General features: G+C 42.9%; 1 protein-coding gene across 9 annotated transcripts in view; it reads left to right on the top strand.

Annotated features, from left to right (window-relative positions):
• Nucleotides 1-20,071, top strand: part of SRGAP2 (SLIT-ROBO Rho GTPase activating protein 2) — a 240,341-nt gene that overhangs the window by 87,314 nt on the left and 132,956 nt on the right. For all 9 annotated transcript variants that reach the window (XM_058540199.1, XM_058540198.1, XM_058540197.1 and 6 more), the window contains exon 3: nucleotides 3,083-3,275. In XM_058540199.1, the coding sequence (XP_058396182.1) occupies nucleotides 3,083-3,275 (193 nt within the window). The remainder of the gene's footprint in view (nucleotides 1-3,082; nucleotides 3,276-20,071) is intronic.

The raw sequence follows: 20,071 nt of genomic DNA, 5'->3' as shown, positions 1-20,071 counted from the left end.
CCCTGCCCCACTATAACCTCTATGACAAGTCAGACAAGCCTTAATTTAGCTTCAACCCCACTTGCACCTAATTGTATGACCCTTTGGTTAATTACTTGATGAGTCTTACTTCAGTTTTCTCATCTGTGCAATCAGGGTAATTGGGGATACTTATGGACTAGTTGTGGAGATTAGTGAGTAGATGTATGTAAAGGCCCATAAGGGTGTTCAGTAGACACATCCTCCCTTTCGTTTGTGGGCCGGGAGGAAGTGCCTGAGAGTGGGATGCTGTTTGTGCTGCACTGCCCACTCATTGAGGCACTTGAGAAAGTCAGGGTGGAATTCTGTGCTGGCTGGATATGCTTAGGGGCTTCTTAGACTAATTCACTTATCTCAGAGGCCTCCTGTGGAGAGCTTATGCCTGGACAGGACAACCCTGGAGTCCTCTCTCTCTGGAACTTCATAGGTATCGTGGGAATTTGCCTCACCGCCTCTTTTTTTGGCAAAGGGTGGGCATCATCCATTGTATCCTGTTCCTTTCTGCTCCCCTGGTTAGTGAGATTATTGAGGCAAAGTCTTAAGTGAATTACAGGTGACTCAGAGGGGTCTGACATCCCCATTACCCATCCACATCTCCTTGAACATCTGAGTACCCAAGAGCCTTTTCACCCTAAGTTGCCCTGATTCTTATTTAATGGACAAGTTGTAAGTAATATCACTGAGCATTTTGAATGTCCTCTTCACCCACAGACCACCCACCCAATGGCTACTAGTGCCAGCTTTTCATCAGTAGAAAGGGGACAGATGCCTCTAGGAATAGTCTCGACAAGGGCTGTTGCCTTTAAGAGGCCCAGAAACCCCTGGCAAGTACCAGATGCCTAACATGCCCTCTGCAGATCTTTCCCCTCGGCACCCTTGTAATCAGACTCCAAAAAACACAGAACGAGAGAGCTTTGATGAGTGACGAGGTAGGCGGCTTTTCTGCGCAGCCTCCTGTCTGCTTGAAACAATCCTCTGGTGCTCAGTTTCAGTTCAGGTGAGGTTACTGCAGGCCTGGTTGGCACTGGTGCTTGCCGAGAGGGAGGCATGGGGACGAAGGTGAGAACTGTACTTGCAGATCACCTAAGATCACCCACAAAGGACGAGATACTTGTGCTATATCCTGATATCTGTAAAAAACAGAAACAAAAATGAAGCTGAGGGGCTGGCCCTAGTGGCCTAGTGGTTAAGTTCGGTGTGCTCTGCTTTGGCGGCCCAGGTTTGATTCCTGGGTACAGACCTGCACTACTTGTCTGTCAGTGGCCATGCTGTGGCGGCAGCTCACATACAAAAAGAGGAAGATTGGCAGCGGATGTTAGCTCAGGGTGAATCTTCCTCAGCCAAAAAAAAAAAAAAATGAAGATGGGGCTAGATAATGGCCCCCCAACTACTCCAAGGTAAAGCTACAGGCACCATTTGCCCATCCCTCATTGCTTCATGAAAGGAGTGGTTGGCAAACCTTTCAACTTCATAGACCCAATCCTGGATTTCCCTCTCTCCCCTCGCACCACCCCTCCCACAGGCCCTGAGCTAAGATCTGTTGCCCATCTTCCTCTTTTTCTTTTTTTTTCCTCCGCAAAGCCCCAGTACATAGTTGTATATGCTAGGTGTAGGTCGTTCTAGTTCTATGTGGGACGCTGCCTCAGCATAGCTTGATGAGCAGTGATTAGGTCCGTGCCCAGGATCCGAACCCGTGAACCCCAGGCCGCCAAAACAGAATGCGCGAACTTAACCACTACGCCACCGGGCCAGCCCCCCCTTGGATTTGCCTCTGATTTATCCACAGTTCAGATGAAAATTCTAGATCCCCCTCATGCGTTAGGTAGCATTAGAGAGAAAGCATTGTTACAAGTCTAGTATTTGGGAGTGAATTTGGAGCAGGCATAGTAATTTGGTTCTCTTTTTCTCTCAGATTAGAGTCACTGTCACATCCTAATGCACTGGAGCTGAGCAGGCTTGCAGGGGAGAGGGATAAAAGAAATGGCTCCACTCTGACTCAGATGGGGATTGGAACATCACTTCAGCAGGATACGTACGCACTGAAGGCCTTTTCTGAGCTGAAAAGCAGTCTGGCTTTGGCAAGCTGCTTCCTGTGTGTGCCAGGTCTCTTGTCAGTAACAAATGTAGTATTGCATTTGAGGCAGATCTTATTGCATCTGGAGCTACCATTGCTACTGTTCCAGAGAGGGTGTTTTCTAGTCCTGTATGAGGACTCTGGCCAGCCAGCAATCTGCCAAGCTAGAGCTTAACCAGAAATATTTCTAGCTTTGACACGTCAGAGACTCTAAGCATCAGTGAGGATGAAGCAACAGAGATCTGAGTGATATTTGTTGATGAAAAATCAACTTCTTGAAGATTGGTTTAATTCCATGATATTGGAAACTATGGAATCGGATTGACAGTGAATAGTTTGCTTGCCTAGAGGCCCTGGTGCTTGTTTCCTTCTTGATTGCCGCGCCGCTATTTGCCCTTGGGCAGGGTCCTATATCTCTCCACTAAAATACCCTGACCTTCACCCTACTTCATGAAGATGCTGAAATGATGGGAGAAAGTGTAAAAAGTAGGAGCTTAGGCTCTAAAGTCAGTCTGCCTGTGTTTGAATCCCAGCTCCACCACTTAGTAGCTTGACTTCTTCAAGAGTCAGTTTTCTCTTCTTTAAAACGAGGATGAAAGTATTACCTCTCTGACAGGATGGTTGGGAGATAATTCATTAGGCTCTCTATCGGAAGAGAGCCCAAATTCTGGCACTGTGCCAGAAACACAGTAAATTGCTCAATAAATGGTAGCTCTGAATATTATTATGTCTAATAAGCAGTTTCTCTTAAGTGATTCAGCATATTCCTGGTTCCATTGTTCCTCAAGGGTCTGAAAAGAGTTAGTGGAGTTTTTGGAGGTACCTTGCATTGTACGACCAGTTTAGGTTTTTATTTTATTTTATTTTATTAAAGGCTCTAAGTTCCCCAGAGGACAGGGAACAACTAAGTGGAAGGGGTAAATGTTGGTATGTATGGGTTTTTTTAATGAGGAATCTCTGTCTGACTGTTTTACCCTGTTTTTGTTGCAGAGATCCGCGCTCAGCTCACAGAGCAGATGAAATGCCTGGACCAGCAGTGTGAGCTCCGGGTGCAGCTGTTGCAGGACCTCCAGGACTTCTTCCGAAAGAAGGCTGAGATTGAGATGGACTACTCCCGCAACCTGGAAAAGCTGGCAGAGCGCTTCCTGGCCAAGACGCGTAGCACCAAGGACCAGCAATTCAAGTAGGGACTGTGTGGCTGTTACTTTTTAGAGACCTTGGGAATGGGTGTCTGGGATAGAGGAAGGCAGGGTGTGCTGCCTACATCCAATTGGATTCATGAAACTAGTAACCCAGTGACTTCAAATTGGCTGAGGGTTGAGAGCCCTCAAGGACTTCTGTTTTTCCAGATCAGTCTTACATGCAGTTCAGCACCCTGAAGAGATCAGAATAGATGATGAACCATGCTAATAATAACAACAAACACTTTTATAGTCCTTCCTATGTGCCAAGCATGGTTCTAAGGGCTTTACGTATGTTACCTCACTTAACCTCCACAACAACTCCGTATGTTGGTTATTGTTATACCCCCAGTTTACAGATGAGTAAACTGAGTCATAAAGAGGTTAAGAAACTTGCCCAAGGTCTCTCACATACACACACACACACACACACACACACACACACACACCCCTCATAAATAAATAGCAGAGCTGGAATTCAAACTCAGGGAGTCTGGCTCCAGAGTCTGTGTTCCTGCCCATTTCACCAAACTGCCTTTAACCAGGAAAAATGAGTGATGTTGTAGCCATACATCTAAATTGCTGCCCAGACAATTGGTGAGGTCTGTTCCTTCGACGTTTACAATATTTTATACAACTGGCCCCTTCATTCTGTTCTCACTGCCGTTGCCCTAGTTTAGATCATCATCATCTTTGCCTGAATGATTGCAATACTGTATCATCTATAAATGAGGTTCTCCACCCTGGCTGCACATTAGAATTCCCTGGAGAACTTTTTAAAAATGCTGAAATCTGAGGCCTACTCGAGACTGATTAAATCAGAATTTCTGGGAGTAGGGCCTGGTAGCAGTATGGTGTCAAAGCTTCCCAGTTCCATGATTCTAACGCACATTCAGCATTGAGGACCACAGTCTACAGCTTCTCCCCATTCCAGTCTGCCTTATGCACTATTATCAGATTTACTCTTCCTGGAACACGCTGGGGATCAAGCAGCTCCTCTGTGCAGTGGCTCCCCGTTGTCTATGTTCTTGATACTCAAGGTGTGGTCTCCCAATATCAGCACCAGCCAGGATGTTGGGAATGGAGAATGTCAGGTCCCATCCCCAGATCTACTGTTGCAAGATCCTGAGGTGATTTGTGTGCGTGTTAAGGTTTGAGAAGTGCTGCTGTATTCACAAAGGTATACACTCCCTGGCTTGGTCTTCAAGCCCCTCTACATCTGGCCCTGACTAGCTTTCCAACCTTATTTCCTGTTTCTGCTCCACTGTACTTTAGGCAAACAGAACATTAGCTCCAGGGGGCCTTTGCTCATCCTGTTATCTGAGCTTATGTGCCCATTCTTCACATCTCTGCATGTCTAAACCATACCCATGTTTTAAGACCCATCGCAGATGCTCCCTGTTCCCAGAAACTTTTCTGATTCTCCCAGAAGAAAGAATGTTCTCCCTCTTCTGAATTCTTACAACATTTTACTTGTTGTTTTATTAGGTCATTCAGCACTGTCTGCCTTATATTATCTTCCCTAGTGGACTGTATAAGCTTTTCTGATTCATCTTTCAGTCTTCCACAGTGCCTAGTGTAAAATGTGGTATTAACAGATGCTCATTAAATATTATTGGATGAGTAAACGAATGAATGAATTTAAGAATTAATGTCAAGTGAATTTTATCTTATTTGCCACTATTTTCTACTTTTGTTTATTGTCCAAATAATTCGGGACACAACTTAGCCTTTACAAGCCAGCACTGAGCAATGAATATGGAGGCTAACATTGAGGGGAACATATGACACTCTCAGTATCAGCCAGAATGAGAATTTCCTCCAGATGTTTTGTCCTCAGAATCCTTTATCTTTCTCAAGTGCTGTTCTCTTTATGATAAGCAGTCCTGAGAGAATAAAATGTTACTTTAGTATGTGATAAAGGAGTATTTGGGGGGAGGAGTCACTTTAGAAAAATGATTCAAAGTTGGATTTATTCTATTGGTAAGCTCCTCCTAAATTTAAAATAGCATTTGATTTTTAGTACTATATCATATTCTCAGGTTAAGGATATATTTACTACAAATTAAGGTACAGAGTGCTAATTTCTAAGTCACCTGAATTGCTCTGATTAAGATCACATACACGGAATAGGGTGTTGTCTCCAAGGCTGGAAGAATTGATTTCCCTTCTGATAAAGCTGGAACCTGGCTTCATTTTTTCCCAAACAACCAATGAGTATTTATTGAGAGCCAGCTGTGTGCTCAGTATTGTATAGGCATTGGAAGATACAAAAGAAGTTTATTGTGTGTATCCATGGGGGGGCCATATCTGGTTGGGGAGAAAAGATTTTTAATACAGGAAGCAATTAGAAGATAAAGCAATAATGATCTCATTAAGAGATCATTGGTTTTAAGTAGAATATAGATGTGATTAAAGGTCACAGATGAATCATCAGAGATAAATAAAGGATCTGGAATAGTCAGGAAAGTTTTCATGAAGCAAGTGGGACTTAGGTTAGGTTTAAAGGTAGATCTGTGTAGCGGAGAACAGCATGTGCAGGTGAGAAGAAGCAGGAATGTTTGGTGGTGAGGGGGTATATGGGCTAGTGAGGCATCTAGCTTCATTGAAAGGAAGCTTCTCACACAGTCATTCAACAAATGTCCACGGAACATTCTTTGAACTCCTTTAGGCCTGACATTGTACCTTGGGATACAGCAGTGAACAAGGACTGCCTTTTCCTCATGGCACTTCCAGTAGAAGGAGGAAACAGGCATTAAACAGATCACCCAGTTTAGATGAGTTAAGGTAAGTGTTGCAAAGTGAAAGTACATGGTGCCACAAGAACTTGTAAGTAGGGGCTTCTCTGCTCTTTTTGCTGTCACTTTATGGCTAGTTTGCTTTAATGGCAGCCTGTCTGATCGTATCCTGAGTAACAATCTACTTGTTCAACAAACCCCTTTTAAATATCTACTGGGTACTGTGCTCTGTGCTGATTCCTATGGAGACTAAGATAAGCTCTGAAATCCTGGCTAACCGGGCAGAGAGGCGTGTAAAGAATATAATATGAAAAGGGCTTTAATAGAGGTGAGAGCAAAATATTATGAGAACAGATATTTTCAAAAGCCATGGAAAATAAGGTTAGATAAGGAGAGTGGACACCAAATCATGGCTCTTTGACAGACAAGTAGAGGAGTTCAGATTTGATGTGACAGTGAGCCCTCTGGGTTCTTGAGTAGGGAGAAAGACATGAGGAAAAATGTGGTAGAAGAAAGAATTTTTATGCCAGAGAAGGCCAAGATAGAGGTTTTGGGGGGTAATCCATGCATAATGTGATAGCAAAAAAGAATGGAGTGGAAGGAATGTGTTAAAGAAGTATTCAAGAAACTGGACAGGACTGGATAACTAATTGGGTAAAGAAGTGTAATGGTCAGAGGTGACCTGGTGTCTCTAACCTGGCAACCTAGAACAGTTGTGGCATCTATGATAGCACTGGAGATGTTGAGGGAAGACCTGTTTTGAATGGTGAGCCTGTGTTGGACATGTTGGGTTTGGGGCAGTGGGAGGCCTTCAGGCATCCAGGCAGAGATGTTGTACTGCTGAGCTGAGAGGTTATGACTGCGAATAGATAGCAGAATCTTCAGTATAAAAGTGATTGTGGAAGATATGAAAGTGTATAAACTCAGAGGAGAGAAAGAGAAGAACAGACAGCTAAAACCAGGACTGAAGGCTAGGGCACACCCAATGTTAGGGAGTAGTAAAAGTTACTACTAGAAGTAAAAGTTACGAGAAGGGAGGAAGAAGGAGGAAGGGAAAGAGGGAAGGAGAGAGAGATTTTTTTTTTAAGCAGGTAAAAAGATAGAAGGTAAGGTAGGATGGTGTTGTCTGGTGGAACTAGAAGTCTTTCAAGTAGAAGATCTGTAAAAGTTAATCCCAGCAATTTCTTACTGACACTCTCCCATGTATGAGACATTGTGAGAGACGCAAAGGTGACTAAAATGAGCCCCAAACCCAAGAGCTTTCAATCCATTAGAAACATGAAATTGCTGGGTTTTGTAGGTCAAAAATGGTCACCACATAGTGGCAGTTTAATGTGGTACAGCCTCATAGAGGAGGAGACATACACACAAATGCATCTAATACAGGCCAGGATAGTGAGAGGCTCAGTAAGAGAGTCTAGGCAACACCCCACTTTCATACGTAATTTATTCCTAAAGACATACAGGAAAGGCAAATGGCTGAATGTCAAACCACAGTTTTATGTGGAGTAGATGGGTTCTATTACTTACTATAAGTATATATTTGAAATTCTGAATTATACTTCACCTGGTGTACTTTTAGCGTTTTGTACCTTGTTTTTAATTTTCTTCTTTTTCTCACAATCAAACCCATGGTCTGCCTGCTTAAGTCCAGTGAGCATCTGAAGAGTCCTTGTGGCTGCTGATTTCTACCCTTGTCTCATTAATACAGTGATGAGACTCTACTTCTCAACGCAATACTAGTAGCAGCACTTTCATTTTTCCACTTTCTACTCATTTCTCTGTTGCAAAAGGCAACCAGGAATTCAGATGTTTGCATGCACAGCTTTACTATATAGAGACAACCATGCTGGGAAACTGAATTGGCACTTGGCAGGAGGCACCACCAGGCCAAGCTTGAAACATTTGTTAGCAACTGAAAAAGTTGACATTTTTGGCCCAGGAACGGCTTTTGTAGGCATGTCTGTTTTGGTTAGGATATAGGTTTAGCTGCTTTAATAGACTCCATATAATAGCGGCTTGTACAAGATAGAGGTTGATTTCTCTCTTGTGTAATCGTCTGGGTGTTAGCCATCCAGGGCTGTGTCAGCCTCCTTATTCCATCCCTAGAGTGTTCCATCCCTGTCTGTGTGACCCAAGATGGCTCACTGCCTTCATATCCCCATTCCAGCCAACAAGAAAGGCAAAAGGGCAAGGGGCAGGTAACATCCTGACTCTTTAAAGGTACAGTCTGGCAGTGGCACATACATCTCTTCAGGTCACGTCTGACTGGCCAGAACTTAGTCACATGGTTATACTGAGCTGCAAGGAAGGCTGGGAAGAGTAGTTATTATTCTGGATGACCAGAAGGTAGAGTTTCTGTTAATATGTAGAAAGGAAAACATAATGGGGGCCTGTTAGTAGCCTCTGCCACATTGTCTGTGATGTGTGAGAGGGCAGGTGTATGAAAGACCATGGCCGCCCACCCATACAAAGTGGCACAAGTGCACAGAGAAGAGTGGGCTTTATGGAGGTGAAGTTCAGTGGATGGGAAATGGAAAAATAAAAGTGCCAGTGCTAGGGATTGGTTCTATAGGCTTAATTCAATTGAGACAATGCAGAAGTTGTGGAAGGAGGATGAAAAGATGGGGGAAGGAAGCATTTTAGGCAAAGAGAACAGTGTTGGTAAAGGCACAGAGTTGGGAAAAACAAGGCTGGTGGGTAACTCTTCTGTTTTGCTGAAGAACAGGAATAATAAATGTGATAGTGACATAAGCCTGGAAAAGTTGATAGGGACCAGATTACAGTGGTCCATGAATGCCAGGTACAAGGTTTAGGCTTATTCTCTAGGCATGGGGGAGCCATTGATAGTTTTTGAGCAAGGAATGTAATTATGGATGGCTATGCTTTGGAAAGGTAACTATGGCAACAATGCATAAGATCAGTTGGAGTGGAGAGACTGGAAGGAGGAGACCTGTTAAGATAGTGTGGCAGTGGGCCTAAGGTTAATGTGAGCCTAAATTGAAGTCGTGCCCTTGGAAATAGAAAAGATGGGCCAAATGTGAGGGCAAGAATCAGCTGAAGTCAAAGAAGCTGAGACAGAAGAAGGGCTGTGGGTTTCCTGGGTCTCTGGAGCAGCAATTGTACTATATTTTCGTTCAGCCGGTAAAGTGTAGCCTTGATTTTGCTGACTCTAGGGCTGGTCCCTAGAACAGTTCATTCTCTGCCCAGAGCATCTCAGCGGGCACTTGTCACCTCCCCCGGAGCTGTAGCAGCTGTTGGCCCAGCAATGCCATGAATTTGTCTCCCTGGGCTGCCAGGAGAACAGCTGCCAGCAGCAGCTCTGGACAGACGCGTCTCAGGAACATGGAAACTCTTCAACTTGGGATGGGGTGGGTAGGTTGGCCAGGGCCAAAGTCGGTCCACATGGATTCGTCCCACCCCTTTTCTAGGCCAGTTTCTCACCCTGGCTAGATTTCAGCCTCTCATACTGGGTTAGGTTGGGTGTTTTGTTTCAGTTTTAAGTGACTGCATTTAGGCACAAACGTTGCTGAACTGCTTTTTTTATCTTCTCTGGGACAACTTCTTACCCTGGAAGCCATTACCCTGTCACTCTTTGGCTTTGCTTCCTATTTTGCTTTGCTCCTGCTCACCTTTTGTCCTCGCCCACCCTGTGCTCTGTGCAAACACCCTCATTAAAGCCACACAGCTGACTCCTGTGGTCCCGTCACAGTCCTTCTCTTTCCCCTCCCCCACAGACAGAGTGAGAGATGCTGCAGATAGAATTATAGCAATTATTTGATTCTACCTTATTCTGCTTTGTTTAAGATACGTACTATTGCTTCCTCCAACCCTTTGAATTGCGGGAAGACCCTGTTAACGTCTGAAATTCTGTCCACTCGGTTTGATTAAGAGCAGAGATAAAACATTATGTGAGGGTTGTTGCATTTTCTTTGGCTCCTTGAAGAGTATAAATGTATTCCTATTTGCTGCTGAGCCTTTGATTGTCTCTTTTAAGTGGAATCTGTGTTAATATTGCCCAGCAGGACTCTAATTGATAATGCATTGTCTGTTTTTTTAATGTAGACTTGCTGTAAATTACCTTTCAGTCATAGCTCACTTGGTTTTGATCTCCTACTTTTAATAGCTTGGTTCTTTCTTTTATTTTGAGGTAGAGTTTTTTTTTTTTCCGTTGAGTTTTTAGAGGAATACTCCTACATTGCTATCATGCTATGTTCCTTACAGAGACCTTATGCTATTTTATAAGCCACTGCCAACATCTTTTCTGTCTTTTTTCCACCTTTCCTTCTTCTCGACAACAAATATTTGTTGAACATTTTTAAGATATTGTTCTAGACTCTTAGAGGAGAGAGATCCAAAAGAAGTAGAAGTAGTGGTTCTTTCCCACATGAATTTCTAGTCTGGGATAAATTATACCTGAATACAATAACACAGATCTTCAGTATAAGGCAACATGTGTTAAGTACCAAGTGCGTGCTACAGAAGGGATGGCACACAGTTGGTGTGGTTGGGAAACTTTCAGGGAGCAAATGGGATTTGAACCAGACCTTGAAGAAAATGGATAGGATTTTGATAGAGAGGGATGGAGAAGATGTTCTAGGCAGGAAGGACACAGCAGGGCGAAAGTACAAAGCACTTTTGGGGTGCAGTGAGCATACTGGTTTGGCTGGGGTAACAAGTGTATATGGAGGAATTGGACAAAGGTAGATAGGATCATATCACGGAGGACCTTGACTCTTGACTAAGAGATTTGGCTCTGTGCAGTAGACATTGGAAACCACTGAAGGTTTCAACAGGTTAGCATCCAAGCTGAGGTATGGACTCTGCTTAAGGAAGATTAACCTGGTGGTGGTTTGCTAAACAACAAGAAACTTGACACAGTGAAACCAGCTGCCACAATAGGGAATAAGGATCTAAATTAGGGTGGGATGGTAGGAATGAAAAGAATAGAAATTTATCCTTCAGTCCATTTAGCAAATATGTATTGTGCTCTTACCATGTGCCAGAAACATGCCAGGCAAGACAGATATGGCTCCCTGCACTCCTGGAGCTTACACTCTAGAGACAGATGGAAAACACCTGGTGCAGGAGGCATCTATAGGAATTGCTGACTGAGGGGATTCGGGTTTCAAGTGAGCTTGGAAGCACAAAAGAAAGAGGGCTGTGAAGTTTCTTTTGGACTTGGGTGACTGGTAGATTAACCATGCCTTTAACAGAAATACCAAAGTTAGGAGAAGGAGTTGTTTTTGAAGGGCTGGAAGATGAGAAATTTGGTCTTTTGGATGTTAAGTTTAAGATATTGGAAGGATGTTGAAGCTGAAATTTCCAGTAACTGACAGAAAATGAATGGCTGTATTCAGGGCTCAAGTCTGGACTGTTCATAGAGATTTAGGTATGTTCATAGAGAGGTGATAGTTGAGGCTGTGGGAATGTTTGTGATTTCCAAAAGTAAGGGTTTAGGAGGAAAAAAAGGGGAAGAAGCATCCTTTGTATTGCCTGTGGTACTCAGATTGCAGAGTGAAAAGGGATTTAAAAGATATATTTATTTGTGTATTCATTCAGTACACATTTTAGGGACCTGATTATATACCAGGCATTGAGGTAGGTACTGGGATAGAGAGGAACAAGACAATATCCACTTCTCACCAACATTAAATTAGTAGTATATTAAGGAGATACACATGGAAAGTAAACCTGCTATTTGGCTGTTTATGAGTTGTGTTACTGCTGGAAGGGATGTGAGGGAACAGGGCCTAAGTATCTCAAGAATCTGGTAGACATTCAACCTGCAATACTCCTTTCAGTGGGAGGTTAGGTACACAATTAATTAAGGAGAAATTCTTGTAGAGTCCATGTTCTTGGCCTGGGGCCCAGTATTTGAATGTGTACAGTCTGTGTAGTTACATCACCTATTGCCAAATGGATTTCTCCTCTGGAGTTGAGTTCAAAGTTGTTTGTCAGTCTCGCAGGATAGCATTGGGCTGAAAAGTAGAGTCAGTTGGCTGTGGAGAGTGTTATAGCTGTAGTTGCAAATCAGAAAAGGGTGGAGCACTAGAAAGTTCTTCTTTGAGTATGGGGTGACTTTGAGGAGGGAAGTGGGAGGAAGCATGAAGCTGCCAGAAGGGAGAACCCCTACTTCCTGAGACCAGCGTGTCACTCATTGTGGACATATTTGGGAGCTGTTTGTTCCTCAGGGAAGGTTTTGCCCAGATGTAGCATCTGGTGTTGAGCAAGGGGTGGCTTCCCCTTGCCATGGCCCAAGCTGCCTTTATTTAGAAACTAACGAAAGGTCCCTGGATGTGTTTGTCACTGGCCCAGTCCATGTAGAACCTTAGGTGGTGGTTGGGTCGTTTTTGGAAGAGTTTGAGGTTTCCTCACACATGGATAAAGAGGGTAGGGAGATGCAAGAAGGCAGTTTTGGGGATCAGCAAGACAGAGTGGTGGCCAGTTTTTGGAAAAGAGAAAGAATTCATTTGAAGGCTCTTGGGGAGGCTTTATGACTTAGTAGAAAAAGCTCAGAGCCTTAAGCCAGACAAATTTGGGTTTGAATCCTCTCTTCCACTTACAACTGTGTGACCTTGAGCAAGTCACTTAACCCCTTTTAGCTTCAGTTTTCTTATCTATGAAATGTGGGAAGTAATGCTTACCTTGAAGAGCTGTTCTAAGGATTAGGTGCAATATATATAAAGTACTAGCCTAGTGTCTATAACTTACTAGATGTTCAAAAAATGGTAGCTGATGTAATGATCACCAGCAGGAGTATAGCATGATTGTTAAGGTCACAGGTTCTGGAACCAGATTTCCTGGGTTTACAATCCTGGGTTTTCTACTTATTAGTTATGTGGTTTTATTTATTTATTTATTTATTTGTGAGGAAGATCAGCCTTGAGCTAACATCCATGCTAATCCTCCTGTTTTTGCTGAGGAAGACTGGCTCTGAGCTAACATCAATTGCCGATCCTCCTCCTTTTTTTTTTTTCCCCCAAAGCCCCAGTAGATAGTTGTATGTCATAGTTGCACATCCTTCTAGTTGCTGTATGTGGGACGCGGCGTCAGCATGGCCGGATAAGCAGTGCGTCAGTGCGCACCCGGGATCCCAACCCGGACCGCCAGTAGCAGAGTGCGCGTGCACTTAACCGCTAAGCCACGGGGCCGGCCCCTAGTTATGTGGTTTTAGATGAAGATTCTTAGTTGCCTCAGTTTCCTCATGTGTAAACTGAGGATAATAATAGTACCTACCTCATGGAGTTGTCATGCTGATTAAGTGAATTAATATATATGAAGCCCTTGGGACAGTACTTGGCACACAATAAATGTAAATAGCAGTGACTATTATCCTTGTCCTCGGAAGCTGGGACTGAACATAGCTATACTAGGTAAAACCCTGGTGGATTAGATTCACTGTGTATTCCCTGTGCAGAGTTAAGCATTCTTAAGCCTGGCTCTAGGTAATATCACGTCTGTCTCCCTTGTCTTCAGTGACCCCTGTGGGCCCTCACGAATGACAGACATCCTCCTTCCTGATTTTTATGATATGGCTGCATTGGGCAGGAAATATGCAGTTACCTGACTCTATATAATTGTATGTTCAGTTCCTATAAAAACTCAGCAGTCGTGTGGTTTGTCCTACAAGGTGTGGTTTGTCCTGAACTACCTTGAACCAGGTAGTTAACTCTGGCATGTTACTTTTAGATCCAGGCTCTTAATCATCAAGAGGAGGAAATTTGTGTTATCATCACCCTCTGATTTCCTTGCCCTCGCCGAGTCAAAAGTTAGCACTAATTGCCAAATCATCAGGTTTCCATAAAGGTACAGTGTTGAGGCTCACAGGTCCCAACTGCAACCTGGGTGAATTAAAGAACACCAGACCTGGTCAGCCTCCTGCAGTGGCCACCATCAAGACTAGCAGGCCAGTGCAGTACAAACCTCAGTCGTGAGCATAACAGAATGTGGTTTACTGGGTCGTTTATCTCATGAGCCTAACAGAAGCTCCCAAGCTTCTGCATAAATGGCTTCATATCACCCTTTTAGGGTAGGGAATGAAAGAGGGCAGGTCAGAAGCAAAACATACCTTTATGAGTGGCTGGGAGGATGCTGGAGACTACTGAAGCCTTCCCGTGCCTCCCAAACTCTGCCGTTGGAGGCTACACCTCAGACTTGCAGCTTGCTGGAGTACGGACACTGGTGATCATGTCCCCTAACAACAGTGCTGGGGTGCAGGGAACTTTTTGTATGCATTTTCTTGGCTCTTGAAAGCCCCATAATAATTCCGTAGTAGACACAGGAACCGATGTGTGGCTGGTTCGCAGGATCTTTAATTCTCAGGAATTCACAGCCAATTAAATGAATTGACTTTGATCCAGTTCTCTTTTAAAGGCAAAAGCCATGTCATCTTTATAGGGAGCTGACTGTGTTAAGTGGGAGGGTTACAAGATAAGAAGAAAAGACAGTCTCTGCCATAAGGACTTTCATAATTGAAATGGGGAAAATCAGACAGGCTGAGCGAGAATAATAAGAACACATGTGCACATGAGCACATGAATCTAAAAATAGGACCCCATTTAAAGCAGGTTCTAGTAGTCACCAGGAAAGGAGGGAAGGTGGAGTACTCGGGAGGGACTCGTGTTTGGCTCAGCCAGGGAAAGGTAAAAGCACAGTTCTGTTCTCAATTAGATGTAGTCCCAAGTTAATTGAAGTAAAGACTTTAATATCTAATTCCTGCGATGCACTAAAGTATCACGCTGTGAGGAGAAACAGAGTCACATGGGAAGAGCTCAGTGTTAATGAAGGATTTAGGGAGAAAGAGAAAAAAGTACTATTTGGATTTCTCAGTGTTGAAAAAGGATCATCCTTTCTGCTACCTCCTTCCCTCTATACATCCCCACCAATCGTTGGATCATTGTTCCTCGGGTTTTAAATTCAGGGAGGATCCATGAGCACAGTTCTCCTTCTTAACATATTTTGGGTACATCTGCTTAAAGAACCAGGATTAGAAAATGAATCGAACATACCAGGATTATCTTCAACGGTGGGGTGCTGAGCTGTGTTTGCTGATTTCTGCTTAAGCAATTGGGACAGGGCATCCTTGCATGAAATTCAGACATCCCTCCCTGGCAGCCTCGGTGTTAAAGTAGAGGTTGCAGAACAAGTCTGGCAGCTCTCAGCCTGAACCCTTGTAAACAACAGATGTTCATAACTAAGTTCTGGGGTGGAGGTGGGGGTTTCTGTTGATGCTTGAAATTCTTTGAATTTACAGGCAGCATCTTGGGAATTTAGCAAAAGGAGGAAGTTGTACAGAATTGATTCTGCAGCGTACAGGTGGAAATGATGCCTCAGACTGTTCCTTTGGAAGACAAAGCACAGGCTGTTGAGTGGACTCTGAATAGAGAGCAAGTGAACCCAGGAAGGCAAGCACAATTAAGAAAAGTTCAGGTTCTTAGATGTATTAACTTCCTGCCCTCCTCCCTGTCCCCCTTTTTAGACATGGACCAGATTTGTCAGCCACCTCCTGGCTTCTCTTTTCTCTGGTCATCGGTAGAAATGTGTGCCCTTCACTACCAGAGTCCTACACAAAATACACATGCATGCAGACACAGAGGCAGGCGTACTGCATAGTCTTTTCCATTAGCACCTCCCAAAAGCCGTTTAGGTTCTTATAATATACTGACTAATGGGATATTGTTAGGGGCTTTGTCTGGGATACTCACCCTATTCTTGTACATTCTCAGTGTTTGTTTTGCCAAGTCTCTGCTACATCATAGATTGGAGGTGAGTGAAGATAGAGTGGCTTCTAAAAACTTCAGTGCTGCCTCTTTTTTATCCCGACCTCACTCTCAACCCCTAAACACTCGCATTGAGTTTCCAGCCAGATGATTAGTTCTTAGGAAACCTACTTTACAATATAGTTTGGGGAAGCCATATGGAAAAAATATATATAATGTATCTTTAGTATCTTTCTTGGTTCCAAAATAAAGAAGACTTTAGAAAGGTTCTCACCTTTAATCAAATGAAAAAAGCAATTTATCAGGTCTGGGCCTGTTTTCAAGTCACTCTAGTCAGAAAGAATTGGCTTAAAAATCTTTGATAAGATCACATATTATTTGAGGGGCTAAGAACATCCTTGTGCTGTTATTTCTTCTGAAAAACAAGTCTACTCCTGGCCATTTTGTCCATTAGCGTAGAAAATTTTGGTGAACACCAATCGTGGGATGTGAGGTTCACTTATTCTTTCACCAAACATTTACTGAGCACTTATTCTATACCAAGGGCTGTGCTAGGAATTAAATATACACAGAAGAATAAGCCACTGTTCTAGCTGATGGAGGTTACCATTTAATGTGAAATATTTTAAGGTTGTATATGTATGTGTGTGTGCATGTGTGTGTTCTGACAAGCTGTAGAGTCCCAGGTTGAAGAGCCAGAATTGCTGAGTGATCCTTTTAGTCATCTGTATTATATGTGATTCAGTTCCGTGGCTTCATCTTCATCATCAACAATGACGAGCAGGTTCTGGCAGGTGCTGGGGTCACAGAGAGATATAGGACCCAGCCTCTGCCCTCAGGAGTGTCATGTGTCATGTGGAAGACAGAAGGCTTATTAAAAAAGATAACACAAAGTAGCACATATTTACTGACCAAGAAAAGATGAGAAAAGATGGGAGAAATGATTTCTTGTCGTTTTCCTCTAGAATGGGATCTTTAAAAATTTTTTTGGACCTCGTTTTAGACTTACAGAAACATTGCAAGAATAGTACACATAGTTTATACTATTTACCCAGATTGCCCAAAAATGTTAACATATTACTACATTTGCTTTACACTTCTCTTTCTCTCTCTTTCCATACGTAAGTCATGCACATACATATTTTGTTTTGCTAAGTCACTGGGCATAAGTTGCAGACATGACGCCCCTTTACGCCTACATACTTCAATGTGTATTTGTTAAAAATAAGGTTGTTCTCTGACATAATAACAGTACAGTTATCAAAATCAGGGTATAAATATTGATACAATATGTTATATAATCCACAGACATTCGGATTTACCAGTTGTTCCAAAAATTTCCTTTTTGGCAAAAGAAAGTTCAAGATTATGCATTTCATTCAATTGTCTTGTCTCTTTAGTTTCCTTTAATGTGGAATGGCTTCCATGTCTTTTTTTTTTTCTTCTAAATTTTACTTATTTTATTTTGTTCCCCCAAAGCCCCAGTGGATAGTTGTATGTCATAGCTGCACATCCTTCTAGTTGCTGTATGTGGGACGCAGCCTCAGCATGGCCAGACAAGTGGTGCATCGGTGCGCGCCCGGGATCCGAACCCGGGCCGCCAGCAGCGGAGCGTGCGCACTTAATCGCTAAGCCACAGGGCCGGCCCTTCCATGTGTTTCTTTGAATTTCATGATACTGACATTTTGGGGGAGCATTCAGCCCAGTTATTTGGTAGAATGTCCCTTAATTTGATATTTCTGGTAATGTCTGATATTACTTTATGATTAGATTCAGGTTATGTGCTTTGGGTAAGAATACCGTAGATGTGATATCATATTCTTCTCAGTGCATCATATTAGGAGGCACTGGCTGATATCTGTCTCATTATGGGTGATGTTAACTTTGATTATTTGGTTGAAGTGGTGTCTGCCAGATTTTTCTACCGTAAAGTTATTCAATTTTATGCTTTGTAATTAATGCATATATTTTGGAGAGATACTGTGAGACCATGTAAATACTGTGTTATTCTTCAAATCTTTTTTTTTAAATTGACCATTTTATAATTTTATTTATTTAATTATTTTTCCACCCAAAGCCCCAGTAGATAGTTGTATGTCATAGTTGCACATCCTTCTAGTTGCTGTATGTGGGACGCGGCCTCAGCACGGCCAGAGAAGCGGTGCATCGGTGCACGCCCAGGATCCGAACCTGGGCCGCCAGCAGCGGAGCGCGCGCACTTAACCGCTAAGCCACGGGGCTGGCCCTATTCTTCAAATCTCACACCCACTAGTTTTAGCATCTATTGATGATTCTTTTTTTATTTTTTAATTTTTTAAATTTATTTTATTTTTCCCCCAAAGCCCCAGATAGTTGTATGTCATAGTTGCACATCCTTCTAGTTGCTGTATGTGGGACGCGGCCTCAGCGTGGCCGGAGAAGCGGTGCGTCGGTGCGTGCCCAGGATCCGAACCCGGGCTGCCAGCAACGGAGCGCATGCACTCAACCGCTAAGCCACGGGGCCGGCCCGATGATTCTTGCTTGAATCAATTATTATTATGATGGTTACCCAAAGGTAATTTTTCCATCATTCCTTCTACATTTATCAGTTGGGATTCTATTGTAAGGAAGAGCTTTTCTATCTCCTCCATAGCGTTGTCTGATCGTTTCCATATTCTTGTCTGATCGTTTATATCAATGTGGACTCATGGATTCTGATTTTATTCAACAGGTTATAATCTTTTACCATCTTCATTTATTTTAATGTTCATATTGTTTCAGATTTGGCTAGCAGAGTCCCTTCAAGCTGGTTCCTGCGACCTTTTGACCTGTCTCCCATTATTCTTTGAGTACTTCCTTACTTTCTGGCACAGCAAGATGAGAAACCTGGCACCCATTATCTGTAATATATTTACAGTCATGTACCTCATAATGACGTTTTGGTTAACGATATACACAATGGTCCCATAACATTATAATGGAGCTGAAAAATTCCTATTCCCTAGTGATGTTATAGCCATCATAACATCATAGTGCAGTGCATTACACATGTGCTTGTGGTGATGCTGGTGTAAACAAACCTACTGCACTGCCAATTGTATGAAAGTATAGCACATAAAATTATGTACAGTACATAGTACTTGATGATAATAAATAACTGTTTATATTATAAACTATAAAACTATTTATATTATAATAAAACTATACATTTTATTGTTATTTTGGAGTGTACTCTTTCTACTTATAAAAACAAAGTTTACAGTCGTGAGCCTCATAACGACACTTTGGTCAACAGTGGACTGCATATACAGTGGTGGTCTCATAAGAAAAGTACCATATAGCCTAGATGTGTAGTAGGCTCTACCATGTAGGTTTGTGTAAGTACACTCTGTGATGTTCGCACAACGAAAAAATCACCTAATGACACACTTCTCAGAATGTACTCTGTCATTAAGCAACACATGACTGTACTGTAAAACAGCATGGCATGTTACACCAGCAGCAGCCTCAGCCATCTTCTGTTTACTGCATCTCTTGATTGCACCGTTTTCTTCTGAGCTTGATTTAATCTCGTGTTGTTTTGCTCATCGTGGCCCCTAAGCGTTAAAATCCACTGCTTATGTTACTAGTAAGAGGGCACATCAAGTGATTGACCTGGAAAGAAAATTAAAAGTGATTAAGGACTACGAAGGTGGAAAATCAGTGATGGTTACTGCTCGCCAGTCAGACACGTCCCATTCCAACGTAGCTACCATCTTGAAGAACAAGAACAAAGTGACGGAAGCTGTTAAAGGATCTGCTTTCATTGAGGGCAACGAGACTAACAAAAATTTGAGAAAGGCCTATATCAGACATGGAGCAACTTCTAATGACCTGAATTGAAGAACAGACACAGAGGCCTATCCCTCTCAGCACCATGACAATCACAGCCAAAGCAAAAAGTTTGTTTGCGATGTTGAAAGAAAAGGCTGGACCCGACTATGATGTTGAATTTACTGCTAGCTCTGGGTGGTTTATGTGATTCAGGAATCAGTATTCATTACATAATATGAAAGTGAGTGGTGAATCTGCGAGCGCTGATGTGAAGGCAGCTGAAGAATTTTTGGAAACTCTAGATAAGCTGATTGTGGAGGGAAATTACTTGCCAGAGCAAATATTCAATCAGGATGAAACCTCCCTATTCTGGAAGTGGATGCCTGAAAGGACTTTCATCCATAAGGAGGCCAAGTCAATGCCAGGTTTCAAGGCTTTAAAAACAGGACAACAGTGTTGCTTGAGGGCAATGTTGCAGGCTACAGATCGCAATGCCTTGTGGTGTGGCGCAGTGAGAACCCCAGGGCCTTCAAGCATGTCAGTCAG

This window comes from Diceros bicornis, chromosome 4, assembly GCF_020826845.1.
Source record: "Diceros bicornis minor isolate mBicDic1 chromosome 4, mDicBic1.mat.cur, whole genome shotgun sequence".
In the NCBI taxonomy this organism is placed as follows: domain Eukaryota; kingdom Metazoa; phylum Chordata; class Mammalia; order Perissodactyla; family Rhinocerotidae; genus Diceros; species Diceros bicornis.
This window is presented reverse-complemented; position numbering and strand designations above follow the sequence as displayed.